The 27859-nt window shown below is 41.6% G+C and overlaps 2 protein-coding genes across 2 annotated transcripts in view; one reads left to right on the top strand and one right to left on the bottom strand.

Moving 5' to 3' along the window:
- The window catches only part of LOC134747103 (protein cramped), a 67271-nt gene extending 46723 nt beyond the window's left edge, over positions 1 to 20548 (top strand). Inside the window, exons 8-21 of the mRNA XM_063681673.1 lie at positions 3222 to 3377; positions 3923 to 4080; positions 6127 to 6354; positions 7641 to 7835; positions 8041 to 8278; positions 10119 to 10272; positions 10892 to 10988; positions 11524 to 11613; positions 13751 to 13874; positions 14880 to 14964; positions 16230 to 16330; positions 16771 to 16980; positions 17766 to 17896; positions 19407 to 20548. Coding sequence (XP_063537743.1) covers positions 3222 to 3377; positions 3923 to 4080; positions 6127 to 6354; positions 7641 to 7835; positions 8041 to 8278; positions 10119 to 10272; positions 10892 to 10988; positions 11524 to 11613; positions 13751 to 13874; positions 14880 to 14964; positions 16230 to 16330; positions 16771 to 16980; positions 17766 to 17896; positions 19407 to 19514 — 2075 coding nt within the window. The 3' untranslated portion in view covers positions 19515 to 20548. The remainder of the gene's footprint in view (positions 1 to 3221; positions 3378 to 3922; positions 4081 to 6126; positions 6355 to 7640; positions 7836 to 8040; positions 8279 to 10118; positions 10273 to 10891; positions 10989 to 11523; positions 11614 to 13750; positions 13875 to 14879; positions 14965 to 16229; positions 16331 to 16770; positions 16981 to 17765; positions 17897 to 19406) is intronic.
- On the bottom strand, positions 20397 to 27174 carry LOC134747120 (trans-1,2-dihydrobenzene-1,2-diol dehydrogenase-like). The gene is made up of 6 exons (XM_063681698.1): positions 27131 to 27174; positions 24916 to 25123; positions 23762 to 24053; positions 23173 to 23419; positions 22490 to 22643; positions 20397 to 21320 (listed from the first exon to the last, which is right to left on the bottom strand). The coding sequence occupies exons 2-6, from the start codon at positions 25121 to 25123 to the stop codon at positions 21205 to 21207; spliced, it is 1017 nt and encodes a 338-aa protein (XP_063537768.1). The 5' UTR covers positions 27131 to 27174; the 3' UTR covers positions 20397 to 21204.
- Positions 27175 to 27859: the final 685 nt, after the last annotated feature.

The raw sequence follows: 27859 nt of genomic DNA on the forward strand, positions 1-27859 counted from the left end.
ATTTCTGTTGTTTCAGTAAATTTTCAAAAATGGAACTAAAATGGAACTACCACATTAATACTCTATGTTTTCGAGTAAGAAAACTAATGTATATATTTAAAAACATTAGGCATTTGAGGGATCCTACTGTTGTCAAAAATGTATATTTTGCACTATGCCAGTCCATTATAGCATACGGCACGGCATTGAAGCTTGGGGAGGTGCCAAAAAGTCTCACATGATTGCAATAGAACGAGCTCCAAAGAGCAGTTATTAAGGTAGCTACATTTAAAAATTTCAGATACTCAACGACCGCTATATATAGAGAATTTAATGTTCTATCGGTAAGACAATTATATATAAAGTCCATCATTCTAAAATAACACAAAAAAGCACCATCTTCAGCAGTTTCTGAGAGAAGGAGAAACCGAATTTTTATCAATCCACCTAGTAGAACTAGCTTTGCCCATGACTTTGCCTTTTTCCTTGGCCCATTTCTGTACAACAAGATCTCGAAAAATTTTAACTTAACCCAGCTAACAGTGAATCGTTGTAAAGCGGCCGTTACATCTTTTTTGAAACTATACCACTACGATGACACTGAAAAACTCCTAAAAATCTCTGTCTAAACTTAACTAAATACAATTAATACAAAAAGGTTACCTAACTTAATAAAACCTGGACTTTTAAAGAATTACCCTCTTGAAGAATTACATCTTGATATCTATTTTTTTTTCTATATACGTTGTGCTTCCCTCACATATTACATATCCATCATATATCCATATATGCTTCCATACATGCTATGCTTCTCATGATCTTTAGAATCTCACTAGTGATGACAACTACACACACAAACACACACATACAACACACACACACACACACACACACACACACACACACACACACACACACACACACACACACACACATACACACACACATATATATACACACACACGCGCGCACATACACAAACACTTATTTCCAATGCTATTTGCTTTGTTTTTTTTCTTGTTGCAACCTGTTTTATTTTTTCATTTTCTTGTAATCTTTATAGAATATTACATATATATATATATGTATATATATCTACCTAGTCGGCTCATAAGTTCTGTCACTGGCCTTTAAAATTTAAATTTGGAACTCCTAAAACAAAAACCGTTCTGCATTTGAATTTCGAATCTTTATTAAATATTTGAGTAGTATAATTTTGCAATTTTCTGTTTTCTTCAACATGGAGTGGACGCTTAAAGATAGCCGTACCGCAATAATTGCACTATATCGTTGTGGTCACTCGCCGACTAAAATTTTTAAGCTACTTGAAAATTTAAAATTCTCTCTAAGATTTGTGTATCGTACCATAGAAAGATACAGTGAGGTCTCTAGTTTAAATGACAAGAAAAGAAGCGGTCGTCCGCGTACAGCTAGGACTCCAGCGGTTGTACAAGCAATTAGGGCACGCATTGCCAGAAATCCCGCTAGGAAACAAAAAGTTATGGCCCTCCAGATGGGTTTGAGCAAAAACACGGTGAAAAGAGTGTTTAATCAAGACCTGAGACTTCGTGCTTATAAACGAAAAACTGGCCATCTTCTCAATGGTCGGCTTAAAGCTTTAAGGCTTAAAAGATCTAAAGCTTTATTGAAGAAGTACGCTAAAAATAAGCACCGTTGTATACTGTTTTCGGACGAGAAAATTTTTGACATAGAAGAAAACTGTAATAAACAAAATGATAGAGTGTACGCTCGCAATAGTAAAGAAGCGTCTAATAGCATTCCCCGTATTCAAAGAGGTCATCACCCTTCATCTGTGATGGTTTGGCTGGGAGTTTCTTATGCGGGCGTCACTAGTATGCATTTTTGTGAGAAAGGAGTAAAAACTAGTGCCAAAGTGTACCAAGACACGGTGTTGACTAATATTGTGAAACCACTATCCCATACGATGTTTCTAAACCAGCATTGGGTTTTCCAGCAGGACTCTGCTCCAGCCCATAAGGCAAAGTCTACACAAGCCTGGCTCGCCTCCAATAAAATCGACTTTATACGGCATGAAGATTGGCCCTCCTCTAGCCCAGATCTTAATCCTTTAGACTATAAAATATGGCAGTATTTAGAGGAAAAGGTGTGCTCAAAACCTCATGCAAATCTAGACTCGCTGAAAAAATCTCTTGCTACGGCAGTGGCCAATATCGACATGAAAGTGGTGCGTGAATCCATTGACGACTGGCCACGAAGACTTCAAGCCTGTGTAGATAATTATGGCGGTCATTTTGAATAAATGTTATACATTTAGATTCTCTAGTTTATAAGCTTTCAAACGCTGTACAAATTATACGGAATAAACTTAAACTTTTGATTTTATTTGATACTATGTATATGACAGAACTTATGAGCCGACTAGGTAGTACTGCGCAAATACATGTATACCTACTGCTAAATAAGATTAAATGTGATCCGGGAGAGGTGGTGCTTCCTGCCGTCATACAGTTTTTACTAGTACGGAGGAATCGTTTCCTGCTCTTATGAACAACATGATGTAAATTAAAATTGTACTTAAAGGAAATAAATAAAATGAAATTGAAAAAAAATTGAAAAAAAAAAATCAACTCTATTCCCTGCACTATAGGTTCAGATTTCAGTGGCAAATTTGGGTGTTTCATTTGTATGGCTGGGCCTTAGGAGGATAAAACTTAAACCTGTCTTATCCATGACTAAAAAAATATATAGGGTCGGGTGTTCATTAGTAAGCCACCTAGTAGTAGTAGTAGTAGCAGTTTGTGGCTACACAAATAGCCAAGCGAATATTTGGCGATTTTTGTTTATTTCTTAACGTTCATAGTTTTATTTTTGTATATATAAATAAATAAGGGGATACCGCCGTTTAGCCAAAATATTTTTCGCCAAATTGCACTTCCCGACAAACTTATGGCATCAGTTTCATTTCCCAAATGAAATTTTAGCAAGTTTTTTACTTCGCAACCATTTCATTTCCCAACCCCATATTGCGAAATGAAAATGACGTACTAGGTTGGGTTAGGTAAGGTTGGATTATGAAAATTTGCGAAATGAAATTTTGCCAAATGATAATTTGCGTAAAATAGTTTGGGAAGTAATACTTTGGGAAACGATTTTTGGCAATACATTAGTAAACCATAAATAAGGCTTTATATGGGTCGGGTACCTTACATGAATAACATGGAAGAAAATATATTTGGAGACTAAAAATTGTATAATTTCAGAACAAAAGTTAGTAAAACGACCGGTGCTTCACGTAGGCCCCCGGCCCACCACAACCGTCCGATTGCCAGTGGTCCGAGCCAGCGAGCAGCTTTCCAGCCAAAAAATATGCTTCTCCAGCTATCTACAACGCATGTATTCGCAAGACAAGGAAGCCAGTGAGTACAATAGGATACTGGATTGTTTTTAAAATAAATTATTCATGTGATTCCGAGCTAGCGAGAGAGATGGCGCTGCCAATCAATACTATTAGAAGTATATAGTAGTACACTAAGAACAAATTAAAATATTTTCATAGAAAAAATTTAATTTTTAAAAATTTAGGTTTTTTCAAGTAGACACACTACTATTTAAACTATAAACTGAAATAAATGTCATGTACGAAGGAAAAAATGTTCAGAGCTGGAATCGAACCAGCGTCCCCCGTTTACCGGACAGGTGCCTGAACCGCTCGGCTATCCGGTCACGGTGGCATGGGTCGAAATTTCCGAGTATATGACAATTTCCCGAAGGCTTGTGGCGCCCCCTGGCCATCTCTGAAGTAGAACAGTATGGTTCGACCTTCTAACTTAATCAACTCCTTCTCTTCTTTTTTCCTTCGTATATGACATTTATTTCAATTTAATAACGGTTTGTTAAAATTGTTAACTAATGGGGAAATTGACTCATTAGTCGACCTGTCTAAATTGTGTTTTGTTTTCAGCCAAAATCCGCACTCCAAAACGGCACCATAAAGACAGCAGTGAAAAAGACAAGGAACTAGAGCAGAAACGACCCAGGCTGGAAAGTGAACCTAAACTCGATATCGACGAAACCGCCGTCGACGGGATCGAACTGATGGCCAACTATAAGACAAATCAGGTAAAAAAATATTAATAGCATATTTGACTGTATTTAACAGTACATTACGATACAAGTTAAAGAGAGTTTAAGAGGTTAAGAGAGGTATGGGCACTGTGGTTTACTGATGTTTCGGCGAAAATTACTTGACAAACTTTCAGTTCCCGAACTATTTATCCCATATTTATAGTTGAGCGAAATTTCATTTCGCAAATTTACATAATCCAACCTAACCTTTTTTTTTTTTTTTGATGACCCAGGGGGAATCCTTTATGGATCCCACTGGCCCGGGAGAAGCCTAGTGGGTATGTCCGACTCCCACGGACTAAACCCCCTGGGGTGTTCCGCCGCGCGCTTTGTAGACGGGGTTTCGGGAATTCGGTTGTAGACCTCCGATACCCCGTCGGCGTTGCTCTTGCGAACCCATTCTTTGCGGCTGCTCTAGCAGCTTACTTCGTTGAAGGCTCCTCGGAACACTCGAGGGCCTTCCAGCTCGAACCTGTTCATGCGGGTGATGGAACTCCCGACCCATCACCCGCTGGGTCCCGTTAAGGCGGCATCATCCTTGATACGAAGGCTCTTCGCCGCCTACCTGGTCTCCTTCGGCGCTGAGGGAGCGAGTTCGCGTCGTCCTCGCGCGATCGCTCTGCCGCTTCCTTTTGCGTTAGAACAGTGACGCTAAAGGAAGCCACTGCCGCCCATGCCTCCTCACTGCTGATCAATCCAACCTAACCTAACCCAACCTAGTACGTCATTTTCATTTCGCAAGTATGGGGTTGGGAAATGAAATGGTTGCGAAGTAAGGTTATGCCAACGATTGGTTTGCCAAATGAAACTTTGGCGAAAAGTAAGTAAGTAAATATTCTTTATTGCACCAAAAGAAAAAAGAAAAAAAAAAAGTTGGTTGCCAAGTGAAATTTGGCGAAATAAATTTCACCAAAAAGGAAGTACACCGGGCACTGTGAAAGTCATCTCGCTTTGTGTGGTAGGGCACAGGACAGCGGATGTCATTCCAGATCTAGAGCAGAGCCCAACTGGGAAAGTACCTCCACCTTACAGAAAACCGCAGCCAAATAACACTAGACCCCACTGTGTTGTGTTCCTACCGGTGAGTAAGGTTGCCAGAGCTCAATAAGGGTGCTGTGTTAGAGTCGGCAACGCGCATGTTTGCTTAACATCAGGCGGGCCGTATGCTTGTTTGCGAAAACTAGGAAATTCGCAACGAGTGGCAACAAATTAAAACACGACCTAAGGGAGTGTTTTAAATCGACACGAGTTGCAAATTACCTATTCGCACATGTTAAGTACAACGTTTTACAGTACATATTGCCCTTTAAATTTTCGATATAGAAAGTAACACCATATGTACTGTAAAATAAATTATTTTACACCATTCAAGAAATAAAGCACCAGAAGATTAATAGAGAAACGTAGACAGCAGTTATTTTTAGACACAATTTCTATTTTAAACCCGTATAAAACTATAAAGAGTTTCATATAAATTCCATAGTAGCAAATCGTTTTGACAGTTCTAAAAAAGAAACTGATTTGACTAGTAGTCAAATACCCTATACTGATATACATCCATAACTCAGGCATAAATATTTGTGATAAACACGCAATGAAATGCCCTTACTGGGATTCGAACCCGGTACCTCCTGCTCCTTAGGCTGTCACTACTAGTAGTAGGCTTTCGAATACCTATATGCGTAAATTCATTAATTCTATTTTCACATCACCTATTCGAAAAGGGAACTTTTCTTCCCTGCTAGGAGGGATCAAAGTGGCACTTTTCTGTTCAAGGACATTTTGTTGCCACATGCACATGGACATGGTAGCAAAATTATTTTCACCTTGGGCGTTAACTCTTGAATCCCTCGCTACGCTCAGGATTCTATTATAGAATCCTTCGCTTCGTTTAGGATTCAATTGTACGCCCTCGCCGTAAATATGTCATTTTGCTCCCTTGTGACACAATCTACTATTTCGTTTCTTTTGAAAGTGCTAAACTACAAAGAGTACATGTATAAATTACTCACTACTTACCGTGTTTTTTTTTCCCTTCAGGAAGACGAAGAAAAGCCCAGCACCGAAGACGAGAAAGAGATAAAAGCAGAAGAAACGGCCGAGGAAGAGGGGGACAAGGAAGGTGAAAGAGACAAGGATATGTCCGAGAGAGAGAAGGACAGCTTTTCTGAGATGGAAGATGATGAGAAGTTGTATATCAAGAGCGACAGTGATAATGAGAGTGATAAAGATAAGGGAGAGAAGAAGACGAAGTTTAAGAATTTAAAGGTTCGTGGTTGCAAGATAATTTCAGTTGACATCATAGACATAGTATATACAAGTAGTTATAGACGCGCCACCGGGCGACCGGGGGTAAGAGAAAGAATATTCATATAGAATTTGGGCAGCATAGGTTTTTTTCCTTTTCACTCTTATAAATTTCGGTATTTCGCCATCGCCTCCTACCTATGATGCCTCCCGGTCGGTGATAAGGTCAAAGCATGGCACTATTTTCTCTTTCCTCTTATAGGAATCGCAATAAGACTATCTTTCTTTATCAAAGAGTGTCAGGCCCTTGGTTGACGTGGACATTTGATGGTCATTTTGAGTATTGGAGGATATAACTAAATGGAGACGCCTTGTCGGTAATTTTCTGTACAAAACAGTCGACCGATTTTTGCGGGGGAGGGGCACGTCAAATTTATACCTTACGTAAAAATAGCCATGTCAGATAAACGTCAGTCCATACAATGTTTAGAGGCGCGTCTGTCTGTTTAGTATATTCGCGATAAACTCAAAAACCGGCCAAGTGCGAGTCGGACTCGCGCACCAAGGGTTCCGTACTTTGTAGTATTTGTTGTTATAGCGGCAACAGAAATACATATATCATCTGTGAAAATTTCAACTGTCTAGCTATCACGGTTTATGAGATACAGCCTGGTGACAGACAGACAGACAGACGGACAGCGGAGTCTTAGTAATAGGGTCCCGTTTTTACCCTTTGGGTACGGAACCCTAAAAACTACTGAACGGATTTTCATTCGATTTTCACCTATTAATACAGTGATTCTTGAGGAAGGGTTAGGTGTATAATTTTTTAAGATTTGGTTTAACCCGTGCGAAGCCGGGGCGGGTCGCTAATATATACTTACTATGCCGTAAACAGTTATATGACAAGTTTTCACAGTTATTTTTACGAATAAATATGACATTGATGGATCAAGGCGGTTTGTTTACTGTTTGTGCTAATGACGCCCTCTACGCAGAGTTTTGCGTAATATTCCCTATTGAGGCTTGGAAACTTTTATGAATAAGGGAGCCGATATTTACTTATCTAATAAATTTCAATTGAACGATCAAGGCAGTTTGTTTACTGTTTGTGCTTGTGACGTCCCCTACGCAGAGTTTTGCGTTATATTCCCTATTGAGGCTTGGAAACTTATGAATAAGGGGGTCGTTATTTACTTATCTAATAAATTTGATTAATCCTATCTTCTAATAAATCAATTATTATGTACGTTAAACAAAAATAGATGTCAACGGCAATAAATTTATTAAATGATACAAATGTTTAGGTGAAATTCCGCATACGCCCAAAGAAACGCGGCGGCACCATTTACACCCTAGTTAACGAAGACGAGCCGAAAGTAGAGGAGCCTAAGGAGGAGGAGCCTCCTGACATTGACGTTGACAGCGCTGTCAAACAAATAAGGAAGGGGTGGAGTGTGTACGACACGGGTGATCTTACAATTGGAGACTTGTATCTTATGGTGAGTTGATCGGATGTTATATCTAGTAGAGTGATCAGTAGTAGGTATAGAAGCCTCCTGACGTTGACAGTTAGAAGGGATGACCTGGACAGCTTCCTGAACAACTGGCCGGAGGAAACACCAAATCGGGAGTCGTGGAAATCTAGGGGAGAGGCCTTTGCCCAGCAGTGGGACACTTATGTTAAAATTTTACTCGTTTTTTTAGTTCGGCGCCCGCTCCAAACTCGACCTGGACTACTGGTGGGCGGAACCCACCCCTCCCCTCCCCATCAAGGAGCTCGAGAAAACCCCTCCCCAAGATAAAAGGCCGGAGCGCACCCCCGACAAGGGCACTGACAGTTCAGTGGATGATGAGAGAGAGAGACGGGAGAGTGACTCGGACATCTTCTCTCCTAAGGCGTCGGGGCAGGATAGTAATGATGGCTCTGGGGATGAACGAAAACGTAAGTGATTTCCGAATAATTGTTAAAACATACTTAAGAGCAATAAAAATGGGTTAGGTTATAGGTTTTCGCGGGCTTGGTTTCCGCAACTCGACGTCATATAATGCGCCTATTTTGCGTAATGGGTTGACGGCACTACTGCCAACCCAACTCCTCCAGGAAGCCTAGCAGACCCTTGATGTTGCTGACGACTTCTGGGAGAGACCCCGGCGAGCCGAGGTATTGTGCCCGGTATTCTGCCACCCCTGGACATTCGAGGATGACGTGGGCGGCTGTCTCTTCTGCCTCCATGCATGCCCTGCAAAGGGGGCTATCTGTAACACGCATGGTTAGTAAGTGCTTGTTTAGTGGGGCGTGGCCAGTTGTAGCTCCAGTTAATAGCCGGAGCTGTGGCCTCTTCAGCAGTCGCAGCCTCCGTGACAGACCTGGGTTGATCGTCGGGAGGGCTTCCTTCGCCTGTCTGCAAGTACCTAGGTTAGTCCAGTAGTGTTGGTGTTTTACCTTGGTGTTGTGCCGCAGCATGTTCCGGAGCCAGGCATATGGCAGAGGTAGGATTGGCTCCGGTCCTGCCACCTTCAGTTCCGAGCCTCCTCTTGCTAATATGTCCTCGAGCCTCCTCTTATAAAATGGGTTATTCTGTATGGTAGTTTTAAATGAGGTCTGTTTGCTCTTCAGTGTATTATTGTCCAAAAGTCTCACCAGTAAAAGAACCTAGTTAAAACTCAAAACATTCTTCTAAACTAAAGGAATCCATAAAAGTAGCAAAATATATACAAAAAATTGGTGTGTTGTGGAACACTCGGTTAGAACGAAGTTAAGAAAGGGTGGTGACGTGTTCATATTCATTTTCATTTATGTTTATTTGTGTTCTGTTCCGCTCATTTATGTTCTGTTCTGTTTATTTATGTTCTGTTCTGTTCATTTATGTTCGTTTGTGTTCATTTATGTTTATTTATATTCTGTTATGTTATGTTCTTCGTGTCTGTGTCCGTATCCGTGTCCGTCATCCTCATTCTCCTTCTTTCTCAATCGCCTGGACCCCATTCGCCAACCGTCCGATAAGGAACTTCGTTCCAATAACTATTAAAATCACAATTATTATACTATTTATTCAATAAGCCGTCTAATAAAAACCTGGCTGGTGCGAGACGGACTCGAGCACGAAGGGTTCCGTACCATTACGGAAATAACGGCAAAAAAATCACGTTTGTTGTATGGGAGCCTCACTTAAATATTTATTTTATTCTGTTTTTAGTATTTGTTGTTATAGCGGCAACAGAAATACATCATCTATGAAAATATCAATTGTCTAGCTATCACGGTTCATGAGATACAGCCTGGTAACAGACATACGGACAGCGGAGTCTTAGTAATAGGGTCCCGTTTTTTACCCTTTGGGTACGGAACCCTAAAAAGCATAATAAGCATATTTAAGCCGTATTGTCTGTCATTTATAATTTGTCGTTGTCGTTGTATAAGTACCATGTTGTTTGGACTTTGATTTAGGTTCAACTCATCATCTCATCTTCCTCGCGTTATCCCGGCATTTTGCCACGGCTTGTGAGAGTGGGAGTGGGTCCGCTTGGCAACTAATCGCGGGAATTGGCGTAGGCACTAGTTTTTAGGTTAGTTAGGCAATTAGGTTCAACACAGGAACTATTAAAACACTTAAAAAGACAATGAAAGACATGAGGGCCGCCACGTTTCAGTAGACGACACGTCCGATCGTGCGAAATGGAGAGAAAGGACAAGGAAAACAGACCCCACGATCAGATGGGAATAATAATGCTAAGGAGAGAGAGAGAAAGGAGCTATTAAAAATTTTGTTGCCTGTTTTCAGCGGAACACCTAGTACTAGTATCATCTCCGGAGAGAAAACCAAGTGTTAGCAGCCTGAACCTCGCCAGCAAGCTGGTTAACCGGCCCCCCGCGCCCTCCGCGACCCCCGCGACCCCCGCGCCTCCCGCCGACGGGTTCAGCCAACTCAGCGATAGGTAACCCACGACCTTTGTACATCGGATTCTGATTCATCTTTATTTGCAGAAAAAGGGTTAGTTACACTTACAGGCTAGGAGGATATAACTATAACCAACGGAGACGCCATGTCTGTAATTTGTTGTACAAAAAAGTCTGCCAATTTTTGCGGGGGAGGGGAACGTCAAATTATGTCCGCCCAGGATTAAGTCACGAGTACCAAAGAGGATATAATAAGATATAGCGGTACTGTCATAGTAAATTTTGTAACCACTGTAAATTCACTGCCATCTATCGACATACTTTAAAACTAAAAATGAAGATTTATAAAATTACGTTAAAATATATTTAAATATGGATAAATGATTTTTTATTTGCATTAATTATTTTTATATGATTTTGACCCATGTTCTTTCACTGGTATGCGTTAAAATTATAAATAACAAACGAAACCGTCAACGCCCTCTATACGAGAGTAGGCCAAAACTAGTGACGCCATCTGATCGAGAATCAAATTTTCGTGATCTTTGCGAGTGCGCATTAGGCAAGGGCACCCGGGTCAGTGGTATGGTGCAAGTGGCGCTAATACTATAATTTTTCTTGAAATGTAATATCTATGTATGTTTGTGTGCCATGCAGATTGAAGCGGCTGCTGGCGCTGGCGGGCAACCCGCACGTCGGCGGTGCGCTCGCCCGCTGCACGTGCGGACATGTTTGCTCGCAGCGGAAACATCAGGTATGCGTGTAGTATCAATTTTCTAATGCTTTTTATGCCTAAGACCCTAATATGTTAAACAAAAGCTATTGTTTCTTTTTTGTGAGCTGTGGGCTACCGTGTGTGAGTGCGTGCCAAAGCAACAATGTCGTTTAGTATAAACGTTTAGATAAAATTAACCAAAATAATAAGTGTAAGTATGTCATTACACCAGTTCTCCCTGGAGTACTGAGAAAATCAAAGAACTAAAATAATAATACAATTGTCATAAAATCTCTCTCGTGCGGATACCATCGACCGGGGTGAATAGGGATGGCTGGGGTGAATAGGGCAAAACTTAAAATGTGATTTACCTGCCAATTTCTTAATAACTACCCACACAAATGGTATCATACAAAATCTACTATTATTTTCAATCGAATGATACAATTTGTGTGGGTATAATTTAAGAAATTGTCAGATAAATCACCGTTTAAGGTTTGTCCCTATTCATCCCTACCATCCCTATTAACCCCAGTTGACGGTACATAAATGGTATCATAATGTGTTGTTGCAGCCTAAACCACCGTTGCTCCAACCGCCATCACCGCGGTCGGAGCCAGTGTTCCGGCATCCCACGCCCATCGCGCCTAAACCCGCCAACGAGGTACGCTACACAATACTGAAAACTGTAGGCTATCATTTTTATATATTTTTTCATATCTCATGCTCTGCGAAAAGTGTGCAGAACCAGCGGCAGGGGTCGAGGGGCGGCCGGCAGTATGACAGATGCAAGACTGCATACTAACTGTTTTAACTATTAACATTTGATTAATATGAAAGTTTCTTTTTTTTCTTCGCAAGTGTGTTGAAAAACGTTGTATGAAACGCGTGTGCATTGGTCATTACACACATCGGCTTTCTTATAAAACAATATCGCCTCGTGTTTAATGACCAACGTAGCACACTTGTACTTACTATTCTCAAACATGCGTGGTAATATTTTCATTACATCCGTGGGTGGTGCCTAGGTACTATCGTCTAGTCCAGGGGTCACTAAATGGACCGCCGACGTTTTTTATTTTTTTGCTTCTTTGGGGTATTTTCTATGAAAAGAGACCTTATTGTCGATGGCGCTTACGCCACACAGCGTCGCACGGCATTGTATTTATATCGGAGCATCGTTAATAATGGCGTAAGCGCCATCGACAATAAGGTCCCTTTTTATAGAAAATACCACATTTAATAAACTCAATGAGAAACGGACCGCGATGGTCATTTTATTCTAAGAACCGGACCCCTGAAGAAACTAATTGGTGACCCCTGGTCTAGTCTGTCTTAGTAGTACTTCTTGGCCAACAATCCCTTATTCCCCGGTCTCTATAGCAATGTACTCACAGAAATATCACTATTTGTATTGAAACCAAGCGTGCCGACTTTTTCATACAAAATTTACGCATAATATAATTTTAAAATTACTTACTTGTGATAGGAAATATGTTTTCGCCTTTGGGTGCTCGTAATTTTTGAGCTGTTGCAGTTAATTATCACGCAACGAGGCATCTTTTAAGTTTTCACGGCTGCAACAACTAACGCGCGTGGACTCTCAAGAGCGACAGTCAACCCCGAGCATTTCTCGGGGTTCGGACACGCGAAGTAGATGCATTTTCTCAAACATGCTATGTAATATTGATATTACGTTCTTTATATTAGGCTGGGAAGTATCACGTTTCAGGCGCGGCTAGAATGTCTGTAATGAAATTTCATACAAAGTTGCAGGCCTAGGCCGGGAAGTGGCTTTTTTTTTAAATTTCAATTTCACATATAATTGTGGCACTCAGCCATTAAAAAAAAACTATAAGCAATATTTGCTTTTTGGTTCGTTTATGACATTCTGCCAATACGCCTATTAGAAAAAAACTTTTTTTTTTTTTGAACCTGACTTGGGCTCTATGGCATTAGAGCGGTAGGACTGTGTGGGGGGATGGTAGCCGGGTTTGAGAAAAGCACTATACATACATCGGCGTGAAAACGGGTTGTCGGCCTCATAACTATCCGGCCTCACTACGTTCGGCCGTATATTCTATTCGGCCGGCAACCCCTTCCTTCCCGGCCTCTGTAGTAATGTACTATTTCTCAAACATGCTATGTAATATTGATATTACGTTCTTTATAATAGGTTGGGAAGTATCACGTCTCCGGCGCGGCTAGACGAGGGGCCTGTAATGAAATTTCATACAAAGTTGCAGGCCTAGGCCGGGAAGTGGCTCTTTTTTAATTTCTATTTCACATATGATTGTGACACAGCATCATGGCATTCAGCCATAAAAAAAAACTATAAGCAAAATTTGCTTTTTGGTTCGTTTATGACATTCTGCCAATACGCCTATAAAAAAAAACAATAAACGATATTTGATTGATATATATAGTTGGTCAAGCAAATCTTGTCAGTAAATAAGAACAAAAAAAACTATACTCATCCTTTTCTTTTGGGTGTTAGTACTAGTGTAAGACAAAGATAGTATGATTGAAGATAATATATTCAACGTTTGAGAAAAGCACTATACATACATCGGCGTGAAAAGGGGTTGTCGGCCTCATAACTATCCTATTCGGGCCGGCAACCCCTTCCTTCCCGGCCTCTGTAGTAATGTACTATTACGTCGTCTATGGTATATTTGAGGAGTGTCTTCTCTATCAAAAACCATACAAAAATAAGCCTTATGAAGAGACACACAAGGCTTATTTTCGTAAGTCCTCACCTGTGACTTGTGAGTGTACTGGTGTCTGGTGTCTGGTGGCAGGCGCCGCTGTCCGTGTCGCTGTCGGACCTGCCGCGCTGGCGGCGCGGGCGGCCGCGCGGCGCCGACAGCCGCGTCGTGGTGCAGCGCCTGCTGCCCTTGCTGCCCAAGCTGCCTCCGCCCAGCAGTGAGTATTACTTGTGGTCGCCCCGCCCTTCCGTCACGGAATATTTAATAGTACTAGGTGCAGAAGGACTTCCGGTTCGAACGCCATCTTGATAGTAGCCTCGTGATTAATTCCTTTGTTTTTTGCTCATTAATATTGTTTAAAGTGTAATATCGATAGCTTTATTATACAATAATCTAATGTGGTAGTGTGCAGTGAATGGAGAATTAATCTCAAAGCGTGTTTAACCACCATTTTGGAGTCAACGGCCGGTAGTCCACGTGCTTCTCGTAAAATCCAGCTATCGGTTTTACGAGACAACTACAACAACCACCGAACAACGTCGTGCTCTAAGAGCATTTATTTTGTTCCTACCCTTTTACGTGACATTGGCTACGGGCAACACCGCCCTCAAGTCCATCAAGAAAAAAAAAAAAAAGGTGCAGAAGATTCACTCTCTAACAAAACGCGTCTACTACGCGCAAGGCGGCGCAAGCGCGTGCAGGCGTTCGTTCCGTAGCGGCGCGCGGCAATTACTATGGCAAAACCCCAAAATTGGGGCGGCCGCAGGTACTTGTAGCGACGCGACGAAATCGCGGAGTGAGACACGCCTGCTTCCGTGTGCATGCTGACGCAAAGGAATTCCGTATTGGTACTTTGTTTGATACATAATATTATCGCTAAGGACGACAAGCATGAGGATTACCTTATATTATAGAATAAACCGGATGATATTAATATTATATAATAAGTGCGAGTCAGACTCTCCCACCGGGGTTCCGTACCCAAAGGGTAAAAACGGGATCCTAAAACTCCAGACAGACTGACAGACGGACGGACAGTTGAGTCTTACGGAACCCTAAAAATACATACTGTCTTACGTCGTAATTTTATCGACTTATAGTAAGTTTCACTTGTCCTTGCACTTTTTAAACGTCAATCCAAATTGCACCCGTGAAATCGTGGTGGGGTGGCGGGATATGGTAATTGGAGTAGTTAAATTAATATTCATTAATTGCCTTTCAGACCTGATCCCGGTAAAAATCGTCCCGAACTCGCCCGCAGTGCCTCCGCGTATCTTGCCCAAGCCTCCGCCTACATCCACCAACGAGTAAGTGTAAACCATCCACATTACTGCAATGTTCTGCCACCAGAGTGCAGGACTAGCCCGTTTAGTAAACTATAGAGTAACTTATACATACTGTGCCTTTAACAGGTTTTTGACGTTTTCAGAGATAATAACATATGACATTGATGCACGAAGGCGTTTGGTTTAGAGAAAACCTACCGGGAAACGCGAATCCGAAATTTCGCTATCTGCCTCTTTATCGCTCGAATATGCAAGAGTGACACAGATGTTAGATAATGAAATTTCCATTTTCTTGTTTTACGATAGACCCTCAGATTAACTATAAAACTCCCGTGAGACTCAAACATATTAGATTATTTTAAACCGGGTCACTCACGTATTATTAAGTCGAATAGCTCGACATGTTCGAGCTATCCTCGCAACGGTGACGTTGCCGGCACCAGGCCTCCTTCACTCGCTCAAGGCCACGCGCTATATGCCTACCGCTCGGCGTATCGTCGACGATACAACCGACAGAGGGCCGCCGAACGCCCGCCTGAGCGCTTGCACCGCACGTTTCCCGCGCCTACGCTTCGAAATGCCGAAACCACGTAATTATTGTGCAGTAGATGGGTGTAAAAGTCAAAAAACAAAGAAAAATTTGTCGTATTTACCGAGTAGTATTTTAAATCTATCTTTATGAATTTTGTCACCATTTATTTCTTGGAACATAAGTAGGTAAATCGTAAATGAAGGAGTTTTTTGAGTCAGGTAATATAAATTGTTGTTTTTAAATATTTCATTGATTAATAAAAAATATGGTTGATTCGCAACATTCGTTTTATTACAATAATAACATAAGTAACAGTACAACCCTAGCGCATTCTTACGATGATGCGTTGGCACGTGACTCGCACGGCGAGCAAGGCAGTCTCGACTCTTTGTGCGCGTACTTATGGTACATTTCTTCTCGTCCTGAGCAGCAGGTATTATTATTAAGATTTTGTAGGCTATTATAGCGTAGGTATTTTCGCTTTTGTATGGGAATGATGTATCTGTTACGTAGTAACTATTTATTAATCTGTGCCGGCACCGCCGACGCCGTCTGTCGTGAGCGGCCGGGCGAGTCGGGCTTTGGCCCGCAGTACACGCCGTGCCCTCGACCAGTGAAGACGTGTCGTGTCTCCGTGAAGACGGTCCTCGTAAATTGGACCGAAACATGTCGAGCTATTCGACTTAATAATACGTGAGTGACCCGATTTAAAATAATCTAATACCCTCAGGTTAATTTATGTATTTGCTTACAGCCTGTCATTATTCTACGTGCTGAGTGAAACAAACGGTCAATTCTTCTTTCACGACGGCGAGCGCCGCATACCCATTTCGGCGCAGGACGATAATGAAGAAGGTACGAACAGTGATTACGAGTATTTAACTGACGATTGGTACTGGTAGACTTTATCTCTTCACAATAAGGAGCATATTAGAACTATCAAAATTATTATAACACTGCAAACCCTAGACTCATGGTAAAATTCTATAGTCTGGCCACGACATCGACAAACTAAGTGTTGCGTGCATTTTTTGTACTTTTAACACATTCACTGCCCCCAACGCACATGTGCGCTAACCGTCATACAAGTTTGTTCCTAGGCCAACCCACTGGCAGTGAATGAGTTAAACTAATATATATTCCGTCCTGACTATGAGCTCATTTGTGAAAATTTGATACTAGCAAAGACAGTGTTAAATTGTGTGCAAAGAGCGTATCTGTGTCTTACTTTCCTTGCTATGTTAAACACTGACAGAAATCAGTGTTTATTCATTTGTTTACACTCTGTTTTCAAGCTGAAGAATACATCCAAGACGAATCATACGACAGTAAAGAAGACACGAAAGAATTCAAAATCGACATATCCTCGACGGAGGTCGAGAAACGAGTCAACGTGCAAGGCAAGCCTGACGAGAATGAGCCTATTGAGCCGAGCGAACCGAGTCAGCCGAATGATTCGAGTCAGAGAGAAAAGGAGAAGAAAGCTGAAGGGGGAGATATCGCCAGTGAGTTGTTTTGTCACTCCCTTTAAAACCTCGCCTTTTCTAATTAGTTTTTCAGTAATAGACACGCCACACTTGTGGGTGGACATGAGAATTTTCTATTTTTAGGTAGCACGGTCGCATTTTTATCGCTTGTCGCCATGCCTGTCACGTTCTAACAAGTATGTAAGTGCGAAAGTGACGAGCATAGTGACAGGCGATAAAAATGGAACCGTGCTGCGCCCGCTGATTGCGCCGAGCAGCGGCCACAGGCAGGAGCGAGACACAGCGATTCGACCTCTCCTTCCCCCATGGCCGCCACTCGCCGCCGCGTAAAGTCATGGCTGAGCCGCATGGTGGCGCGTCTTGCGTGCGTGTCCAGCTCATTTAAGCATATTTTCTTATTAGTTTACTCCTTCTACCAGTAGCTTCGTAATAGGGGATATTACTGCAATGTTTTGCCACCAGAGTGCAGGACTAGCCTTTTTAGTAAACCATAGAGTAACCTATACTTACTGTACCTTTAACAGGTTTTTGACAAGTTTTGAGAGATAATAAAATATGACATTGATGCATCAAGGCGGTTTGCTTACAGAGGACCTACCGGGAAACGCGAATCCGAAAATTTGCTATCTGCCTCTTTATCGCTCGAATATGCAAGAGTGACAGAGATGTTAGATAAAGAAATTTTCATGTTTCACGATAGACCCTCAGATCGTGGTAGTGGCGCCCCGGCGCCCCCTTCGCAGAGTTTTGCATAACATTCCCTATTAGGTTCGGGTCTAAATTGCCTTATTTAAATATCGCAGACTTCCTGCCATCGGAGTCGATGTCGCTATCTCCGTCGCGGCTGCTGGCGGGCGACGGCTGGCTGGCCGGCACACACGACTTCAGCCTCAGCTCGTTCCTCGGCCAGCTGGAGCCGGCACCCTCCGAGCAGGTCAATACTGTTTCCTTCACTAATTTAATATATACGCTGGATGACGTAAATATCACTATTTGCATGGAGACTATATAAAGGAGCCAAATCTCTATGTATGAAAAGTGTCCATCAAAAAACAGTAATTAGGCGGCGCCACCATACACAGAAATACTACCAAAAACAACCTACGTAATTTGGTCGGGTTATTTGTTGCCTTATATGGTTCATGTTATACTCATGTTCCAGAACCTAACTAGCGCCACCGGAGAGATTAGGAACTATTATTTAAAGCTGAAAGCGGTCACTTTTGCAACAATTCTGCCATAAGAGATTGGCATCCTTTCTATACCATCCATAACTATTTGTATTGAAACCAAGCGTGCCGACTTTTTCATACAAAATTTACGCATAGTATAATTTTAAAATTACTTAGCTGTGATAGGAAATATGTTTTTTGCCTTTGGGTGCTCGCAATTTTTGGGCTGATGCAGTTAATTATCACGCAACGGGGCATTTTTTAAGTTTTCACGGACGTCCGGCTGCAACAACTGACGCGCGTGGACTGTCAAGAGCGACGGTCAACCCCGAGGATTTCTCGGGGTTCGGACACGTTAAGTAGATGCATTTGCGTCATCTATGGTATATTTATATCTGTGGTTTCCTTACATCCTTGGAGTTTATGGCTCCTCTACACGATGGCCCAACGTAGGCCAGTCTAAGGGACGCATTTATGCGTTAGAGGGAGCAAGCATAGCTTTGTCCCTTAGATTGGCCTTCGTTGGACCATCGTGTAGAGGAGCCATTAAACAGTTGTACCAATCTAAGTTGGCAGCGATTTTGTTAGCACAGACTGTGCAAATGTTATTTTAAATGTCAAACTTTTATTAAATTATGACGTAGGGTCATTACGCTAGTTTTCGTCCAGCTCTAGTTTTCGTCCACTTGACGAAATTTGAATATAAACCTACATTGCTGCACAAAATTGGAGTTATTGCAATCCTTAATGTCTAAACAATATATCTTTCTACATAAATATTATATGTAGCAAGTAGCAAATTAAAAATGAAATAAGTATATTGTTTGCTAATCCGTCAAGTGGACGAAAACTATAGCATGGACGGAAACTAGTGCAATTACCCTATAAATAACACTCGCGCAGTCTGGGCTGTCAAAATTGTTGCAGTGTTATCTTGGTCTACCTCGAGTCATCTTTGGACATGTTTTTCGTGAACTATTTTCACCATTTTTTTTATCAAGCTTTAAAAAATGACGTATACAAGTCGTAGTTTTCATAAGTCGGGTCCATAAGGCATTAAGTCCGCCATTTGTACCTTTTTTTGATGTGCAATAAAGTTTAAAATAAATAAATAAACTGCACCCGCCACGCGGCGCGAACGCGCTTGATTGAAGTATTGGATTAATTATTATTGCAGCAAAGTGCTGCGCTTGTCAATCATTCGAATTAATACCTAGCTATCGTCTTTCGGCTTACATAATCATTATTCTAATACAAGCATTATATTTCCAGGTGGACTCCCACCTCCAGTCCCTGATGGCGGAGTCCAGTGTAGACTACGTGGCTAAATTCGCGGACCTCGCTGCCGAAGTCACTGATGAGAGGCCGCCTCTCACTTAAAAAGAAACCTTACGTGCGGGCCCTAAGGTTTATTTTACAATCAATTCGTTTATGTACTTTCTTTTAAAAACACTAGACGGTTGAGAGAGCGGGGGGGAAGGGGGAGACTTGGGAGTTGGCAATACGGTTTATTTTACAATAGGGTATTTGACGTGGAATTTACATGAAACACTAGCATGTGACGTCACAATCAAATTATCTACTCGTTATAGTTTTATACGGGTTTAAAAAAAATTGCGTTTAAAAATAACTGCTGTCTAGGTTTCTCTATTAATCATCTGGTGCTTTATTTCATGCATGGTGTGAAATAATTTATTTTTAATACAGTCAAATACCCTATATTGTATTTATATTACTTACCACCGACAATAAAATACCGGCCAATTGACGAAGGACCTTACGTGTAGGCAGTAAGGTTCATTATGCAATCTATGGACTGACTTGACGAAATATTGTACATTTGAAAAGAGGCGTTACGACGTGTACATTAGGTATATATTACAGTAGACTGTTAAAATGAGTTAAACTACGATTGATAATCTTGCAGCCTTTTTATAAGAATCATACTGTTGAGCGGTTTTTTATATATCGCCGCTATACTTACTCAACCTCGTATCTGCAACACTCATTTGATGACAAAAACACCCGTATTCCGAATGAAAGAAAAGCGACATTTCCATCAAATGATTCTTGCAGATATGAGGTTGAGTAATTATAACGACGATATGCCGTATATCATTTTGATGTTAAGTTGGAAAGTGTAAAAATATAAAATATCTGATTCACTGCTCTTCTCATGTCATATCACGTGGGAGGGAGTCTACACATCTAGTATCTATTTATTTAATATTTATAAGTACTATCACTAACAAACACAAAATAACTTAACAAATTAAAATGCCATCTCAATGCAACGGTTAAAAGGTTAAAGACATAAAATTAAGTTATTATGAGCTGTATGTTATTTTGAATACGGTTTTGTTTGATAACCACATATATTAAAGTGTAAGAAAAATATGATAATAAGTACAAAAATAAAAGTTAAGCTTTTAATAGTCAATTTTTTTATTCTAACTGCCGCCAAGACCCAGAACATATTATTCCACTCACGTTTCACATATAATACATTCCCCTTGGAACGCGATTCCGACTCGCACTAGGCCAGTTTTTCTAGTATACGATAAATAAGCCTTGCCTGTCGGTGATATGGTTCAGTTTTGATCGCTAAACAGTATAGATGGAATCATATCAACTGAGCTCATGCACTTACCTGTTTACTCAAAGAGTCTCAAGAATACAATGCCATTGAGTGGTAAACCACAAATTAGGATAACTACCTCGTAGTAAAAGCAGATTATAACCGCCTTGAAATGTTAGTATAGATTAACGACTCTATTTTTTTTAACAATAGACTATGTAGTCTAACTAAATGAATGAACACCCAAAACGAATGCACTCTGTAGAAAACCATTTTTTAGACCATTTTAACCCCATTCAACAAGGAATAAGGTTAAAAATTTAATATACAGGCAATGCACTTCTAACTTATTTTGTAAGTAACTAGTTGGCGGCTACGAGAACAAAAGCAGATAATAGTATTGTAATAACACAATGCCATTGTTAGTACGGTTAAGTGCATTAGCTCAGTTGAAATGATTCCATACTATCCGCCTTGTGGGAGATACATATTTTAAAACTCCTGGTCATCGACGTCGTAATGCACTCCCAGTTGTTTTCGAACGGTGTCCTCGAGCTTGGCCAGAATGAGACTCTCTCTGTGGCTCATGCGCGGAGACTCCAACAGACCTGGAAAGGAATATGCAAGTAATATACGAACTTCTAAGTATCTGGCAATAGGGAATATTAAAGCGAAACTCTGCGGAGGGGGCGCCACTACCACAATCTGAGGGTCTATTGCGAAACAAGGAAATCTAAATTTCATTTTAAATCACATTTAGAAACGGGTCTATCGCGAATTTATTTTGTTACCTTTATTTACCGACGTTTCGACACAGGTTTCACTGGTCGTGGTCGCGGCTAACTAAAAAATAAATAAAAAATAAAGGCTAAATTCGCGATAGACCCGTTTCTAAATGTGATTTAATATGTGTTTAAACCGCGAAAGTTTTAAATGCTAAATTTCATTATCTAACATCTCTGTCACTCTTGCATATTCGAGCGATAAACAGGCGATAGCGAAATTTCGGATTCGCGTTTCCCGGTAGGTCCTCTGTAAACAAACCGCCTTGATGCATCAATGTCATATTTTATTACCTATCTCTGAAAACTTGTCAAAAACCTGTTAAAGGTAAAATATGTATAAGTTACTTTATGGTTTACTAAAAAGGCTAGTGCTGCACTCTGATGGCAGAACATTGCAGTAATATCCTCCATTGCGAACTGAAGGACACAGCATCCTTATACATTTTCGACATACGTAACTATAGTGCAGTTGACGCACTAGGGCGGTAAATTAGCACCATATGTACTGTAAAATAACTTGTTTTACTTATCCGTAGCAGTTTATCTGTTTAAGTGGCCAGGTGTAAGTGGCCATATGTGTCGAAGATAAAATAAGTACTCCAACCTACTTACCTAATATTATCTAATCAAGTAATCACGCTCTCCGTTTTTTACTTTGATTGCGAGGAAAGTGTACCTACAGAAATGTTTACACACCTGCATGCCTTGCTACTGCCGTAATAAGACAGTTTAAAGTTTTGCAGTTTAAACTGGTTTAAACAATACTGACCAGTCTAAAAACCAGACCACCAGTGAAAAATAGGCGCAGAACTATAGGATATATTGCTCACCTTCTCTAATACACCGGGCGACATCTAGCGACTTGTAAAAGAGTCCCGCGCTGTTGCCGAAGTTGTAAGGTAACTTGGAGTCGTGCAGTTTGAACACCACCACTGTGCCGTCACCACAGATCAGAGTCTAAGGGAAGAGTGGGAGCACTGTATATAGCTCACCTTCTCTAATACACCGGGCGACCTCTAGCGACTCGTACACAAGTCCCGCGCTGTTGCCAAAGTTGTAAGGTAACTTGGAGTCGTGCAGTTTGAACGCCTCCACTGTACCGTCAGCACGAATCAGGGTTTCAGGGAAGTGGAATGGATCTTCGACCTGTGAACAGACGGTTACTTCAAATATAGTCGCGTGAAAGTCAACATAATTAATATCCACCTTTTTTCAGATAGAAACAGAAACAAGTACTTATTTGTGGATTTCAGGGTAAAAGAGACACTGTAAAATAGAGTCCGTGTTTTGCACAGACTTGAACAGAGCAAAGTGAGGGAGTGTCATTAGATTAGCAACGTCATAGAAATTTGACATTAATTATGACGTTGTCACACTTTGTCAATGCAAGCTTGGTCCAACGCTAGCAAAAGATAGAAATCAAATGAATCGGTACTAAATGACAGAACAATACCAATACGAAATGGTCCCGCCTCAGCATGGTATTGGCTTGTTGATCAGTGCTTGTCTACCATCGAAGCCAGTGAGCTCATGGTTGCATCCTATGCACCTTTTCCATCCTATGGCCTCGCATGGCCTTTGGCATCGTCTTTTGTAAGATGGGACATGTCATTCCTCGCAACGTCTTACCAGCTTTTTGGGCTTTCTATTGACAATACTTAAAGTATTTTATTACCGTAGCACGTCCTCTGGTGCCGGTGACGGTAGCCTTGTTCCACATCTTGACGGTCGCGTCCGCATTGAGCACGGCGCGCCGCCCGCCCGAGTACTCCAGGATGATGGTCTCGCCGATGTCCACGCCGTCGTCATTCGTCTCTCCGACCACTGTGACCTTGGTCGGCTCGTCCTTGAACATCAGTTGCGCGAATTGGAGGACGTATACTCCAAGGTCTAGGACTGTGCTGCCGCCCATGGCTTTTTTGCTGTAAATGAGAAATGGAATAAGTATTATCTGTTATTTGTACCATGTAACTATATTTCATCTCATAATTTTGAGAGTAAGAGGTACCACACCACGGTAGTCTAGTGATAATTAAGACACGCGGCTTTTAAACTGGAGGTCTTGGCTTTAAAACCCTTCTCGTATATTTGCCAGTTGCTATTGCTAAAAGAAATCTTGAGGAAACCAATTAAAGACCTGAAAACCGATACGGGGCTCTTATTGGATGCCACTGGGAAATCGCCAAGATAATAGATATTTAAACGGGAAAGAACAAGTTATTATATACTACTTATGACGACAGGTGTAAAGTTACAAATCTCACTTCAGCCTAGCAACATCCAACAATGGCACTCCAAAATTCACTTCCACTCTCTTCACCTCCCCCAACTTCCCAGACGCAATCTCCTTCTCCAGCTCCAAATACGCGGGCGCGAATCTCGACCACACGGCTTCCATTAGGAAGCGTTTGTTCTTCCTGGCGATGTTGATGAGGGACTGGGCTTGCTTCAGGTTGAGGCAGAGGGGCTTCTCGCAGAGAACGTGCTTGCCGTGCTCGAGGAACAGTTTGGCGAGGGGATAGTGGTCGGGGTTGAGAGTGCCGATGTAGACGACATCTGTAAATAAAGGTTATATGCTTGTTATCGAGCGAACTGACCATTGATAGATTTTGTCTTTAATGCAATATATAGAATGGAAATAGAAGGGTACTTGTACGATATCGTAATCTATATTCATCGTCACATCATTATTTTAGCCTTCAGTCACCCACTGCTGAGCAAAGGCCTCGAATATATTCGTGTACGCCACTTATCCCGGTCCTGGGCTAGTGTCATCCAGTAGTGCCCCGCGATTTTCCGAATGGCATCCACCCAACGAGCCAAGGGACGCCAGGCGCTTCTTTCATCCGAAAGCGGCCACCAATCGGTCATTTGGTCCATCTCCACAACTGCCTGGCAACATGCCCTGCCCAATTTCAATTTACCTTTTGGACGCCAATGACGGATATATCAGCACCGCAGGTCCAACGCCAAAGACTGATTAATCGGTCAAAGACCACAGATCAACATAGACTTTCGTGCATGTGCATAAAGTTCAATTTCAGTTTTGACACTTCAGTGACGTGGCGTCCGAGTGACAGCTTTTGTATTTGACACGGCGTCGAAAAGGTTATGCTTGGTAATGACGTCACCCACGTCTCGTACCTTAGTGCGAAGTCGGATCTCGACATTCCTCACTCTTCCTCATTCCTCAGTCTTGGAGTTTCATCTCTCTGTGCTACTCATACTTATCTTATGCAGCACAGTCTTCTTAGTGAGCGTCCATGTTTCGGCACCGTATGCCATATATGGTAATCAGGACTCATTGAGAGGCGAGTTTTCAGGCATGTGGAACGTTAGTAAGTAGATTTAAGTATGTCCACTAGTTTATTGAATGCTGCCCATCCCACCAGCTTTGCTCATTCGAGTTCAAACTTACCGATAACCCCCTCACTCTCCGCCATAGCCTGATAAGAGTCGAACACCGTAGGGATGTTGTGTGTCTTCGCGAACGCCTCGGCGCGGCTCCGGTCCCTTGCGGCGATGGCGACGACAGCTTGGTCTCCCTTGCCGGGGAAGCTGTTCATAGCGTTGACGAAGTCGTTGGCGATCTTCGCCGCGCTTACGATGCCCCAGCGGATAGTCATCTGGAAATGAAATACGTGCATTCATGGAATGAAACGCACTGTGGTTGGACATGAGAATTTTCTGTTTTTTAATGATTAACTCTCTATGGTGTTGACAAAGAATTGCAATATTTGGGAAGGATAGTCCTGAACAGATTTCCAAGATTCTTAGGTAGAAATTTGTAATAGAATTTTGTTAGGACATTAAACAGTTATTGTAGGTATGGCGTCGTTGAATAGTGGAACAAAGGCAGAAGTTGGTACCCGCAGACCGGCAGAGGTTAATTCTACTCTACTCTATGTATAACTGTGGTATAACTGCAGAGGGAATGTAGGTACGTACCTATAGGTGCTTAAAACTCGAATAATGTTGAAAAATTGTAATTCCATGTTAGGTACCTACCTATGTTATGAAGACGAATTAAGAATCTATTCTGGTACCTTTAACGATAAAGTACTTAAAATATCTTAGAATCCCACTTACCCTGATAAACTTGATAACAACTCACACTCGTAATTTTTACAAAATGTTGTTGATACACAATGTCAACAATATAACCTAAAATCGAATTTCAAATAAGTCAAGAAATCAAGATGCAATATTGTCCAATAAAATTTCTGCTATGAACAATACTACAGGCTCTTGAATTCTTGCCTACTACCTACCTATTATAGTTACCCTTACCTAGTTACCCTTAGCGTTGTAAAACATTCTCAAAATTTTGGAAAATTTCTGGAGTTTTTCATGAGAAGATTCTCGTGCAAGTTTCCACTTCGAAAGTTCCCGTGCAAATTAGGGGCTATTATAGTATACATTTTCTCAAATGATTTTTACGTCTTAGTACTCTTAGTAGTACGTAGGGTCTTAACCCTAATCTGTTAAACAAAAGCCATTGTTTCTTTTCTGGAGCGGTCGGCCATTGTGTGCCACGCGCCGTGGCACGCGCTCAGAGACAACTGAGCGCGTGCTACGGCGCGTGCTTTTGTGTCTAACAATATATGGCACACAATGGCTGACCGCTGGCATAAAAGAAACAATGGCTTTTGTTTAACAGATTACGGTCTTAGACGTAAAAATCATTTGAGAAGATGGAGACTAATACTCAATGTTCTTAACTGTTTGACGACTGTTTCATTTAATATAAATGTACGTCACTCATTGGCGTCTATAAGCATATTAGGCAATTCAATAAACGTAGAAAAAAATGCCGAGAACATTTCATGGGAACTTTGTAATTTTTGAAATTCTTCTTTGGCACCTTACTGCAGACCTACAGGGCCCTCCACACTCATGCGCGAATCACGGCGCGAAGCCGCGAACGCGAGTGTGGAGTCGATTTCGCTAAATAGCGAACTAGACTCCAGACTCGCGTTCGCGGCTTCGCGCCGTGATTCGCACATGAGTGTGGAGGGCCCTTACCATTTAACTGAGGCCGTTGAATGTGGGCTGGGGTAAGATTGAAAGTCGCTCGTGGTGCTTCGGCCGACGGCCGACGGACGATTTTTTGTCTTACCCCTCATGAAAACCCCTTTCAAATTTACCCCAACGCACTTATTTATGTTTTTCCATCGAGGGGTCAGCCTACACTTTAATTTAATTTATTGCTCCTGTTATATTACAGGGCCCTCCCCTAAGAAGCGCTGGTGGCTTAGCGGTAAGAGCGTGCGACTTTCAATCCGGAGGTCGCGGGTTCAAACCCCGGCTCGTACCAATGAGTTTTTCGGAACTTATGTACGAAATATAATTTGATATTTACCAGTTGCTTTTTGGTGAAGGAAAACATCGTGAGGAAACCGGACTAATCCCAATAAGGCCCAGTTTCCCCTCCGGGTTGGAAGCACAGATGGCAGTCGCTTTCGTAAAAACTAGTGCCTACGTCAATTCTAGGGATTAGTTAGAAAGAGGACCCCAGGCACCCATGAGCCGTGGCAAACATGCCGCGGGATAACGTGAAGAGAAGTTACAGGGTCCTCCCGGTATAAATTAAGAATTAAGCTAAATAAAAGTGTGTAATACGTAATACTCACATTAACTGCTTAAAGACCGGTGATAAACTAAACTTATGTTGTTGGTATTCAATAATATAATATGGCACTGTCGAGTTGGAGGGGATAGTATGATAACAATCGCAGACATAATTATGAATAGATCACTTAGGCGATGCTGGGGCGTACAAAATTATGAGCGATCGCGATCGTAGTGGTAAAACGAAATGGGTAGTAACTACTGAAAACACAAAAAATGGGAAATTGTGTTTATTTTATAAAGCGGAGAGGTCGCCGCGACTTTAAGTACAAACAGGTATGTACCATTAGTAGTAGTAGTAGTAGTAGTAGTAGTAGTAGTAGTAGTAATCACTAGCCTTGAGTGACGCTACAGACGGACTGTTTGAGCGACAGGGGCAACTCGTTCCACAACTTCACAGCGCGAACCGTGAAAGAATTTGCATACGATCGCGTCTTATTAGGAGGAATAGCAAGCGTGAGATTAGAACTAGATCGTAAGCGGTGATCACTGCCTTCAGCCAGATAGTTAAATCTTTCCGTTAGGTGAGATGGGGAACCATTAGATATAATATACAGATATATACTATCTAAAATCAAAAGTTAATGTCTTTAATGCGACGTCTATTGAATACACTTGTCTGTGACAATAAATTGTTATGATCATTGATACGTAATAACTCCGTTATAGTTTAGTTCAGTCTTCAGTCTCGTGCACTAAGTGACTAAACTATAACCACAGTGTATATGGTT

This window comes from Cydia strobilella, chromosome 14, assembly GCF_947568885.1.
Source record: "Cydia strobilella chromosome 14, ilCydStro3.1, whole genome shotgun sequence".
Lineage (NCBI taxonomy): Eukaryota > Metazoa > Arthropoda > Insecta > Lepidoptera > Tortricidae > Cydia > Cydia strobilella.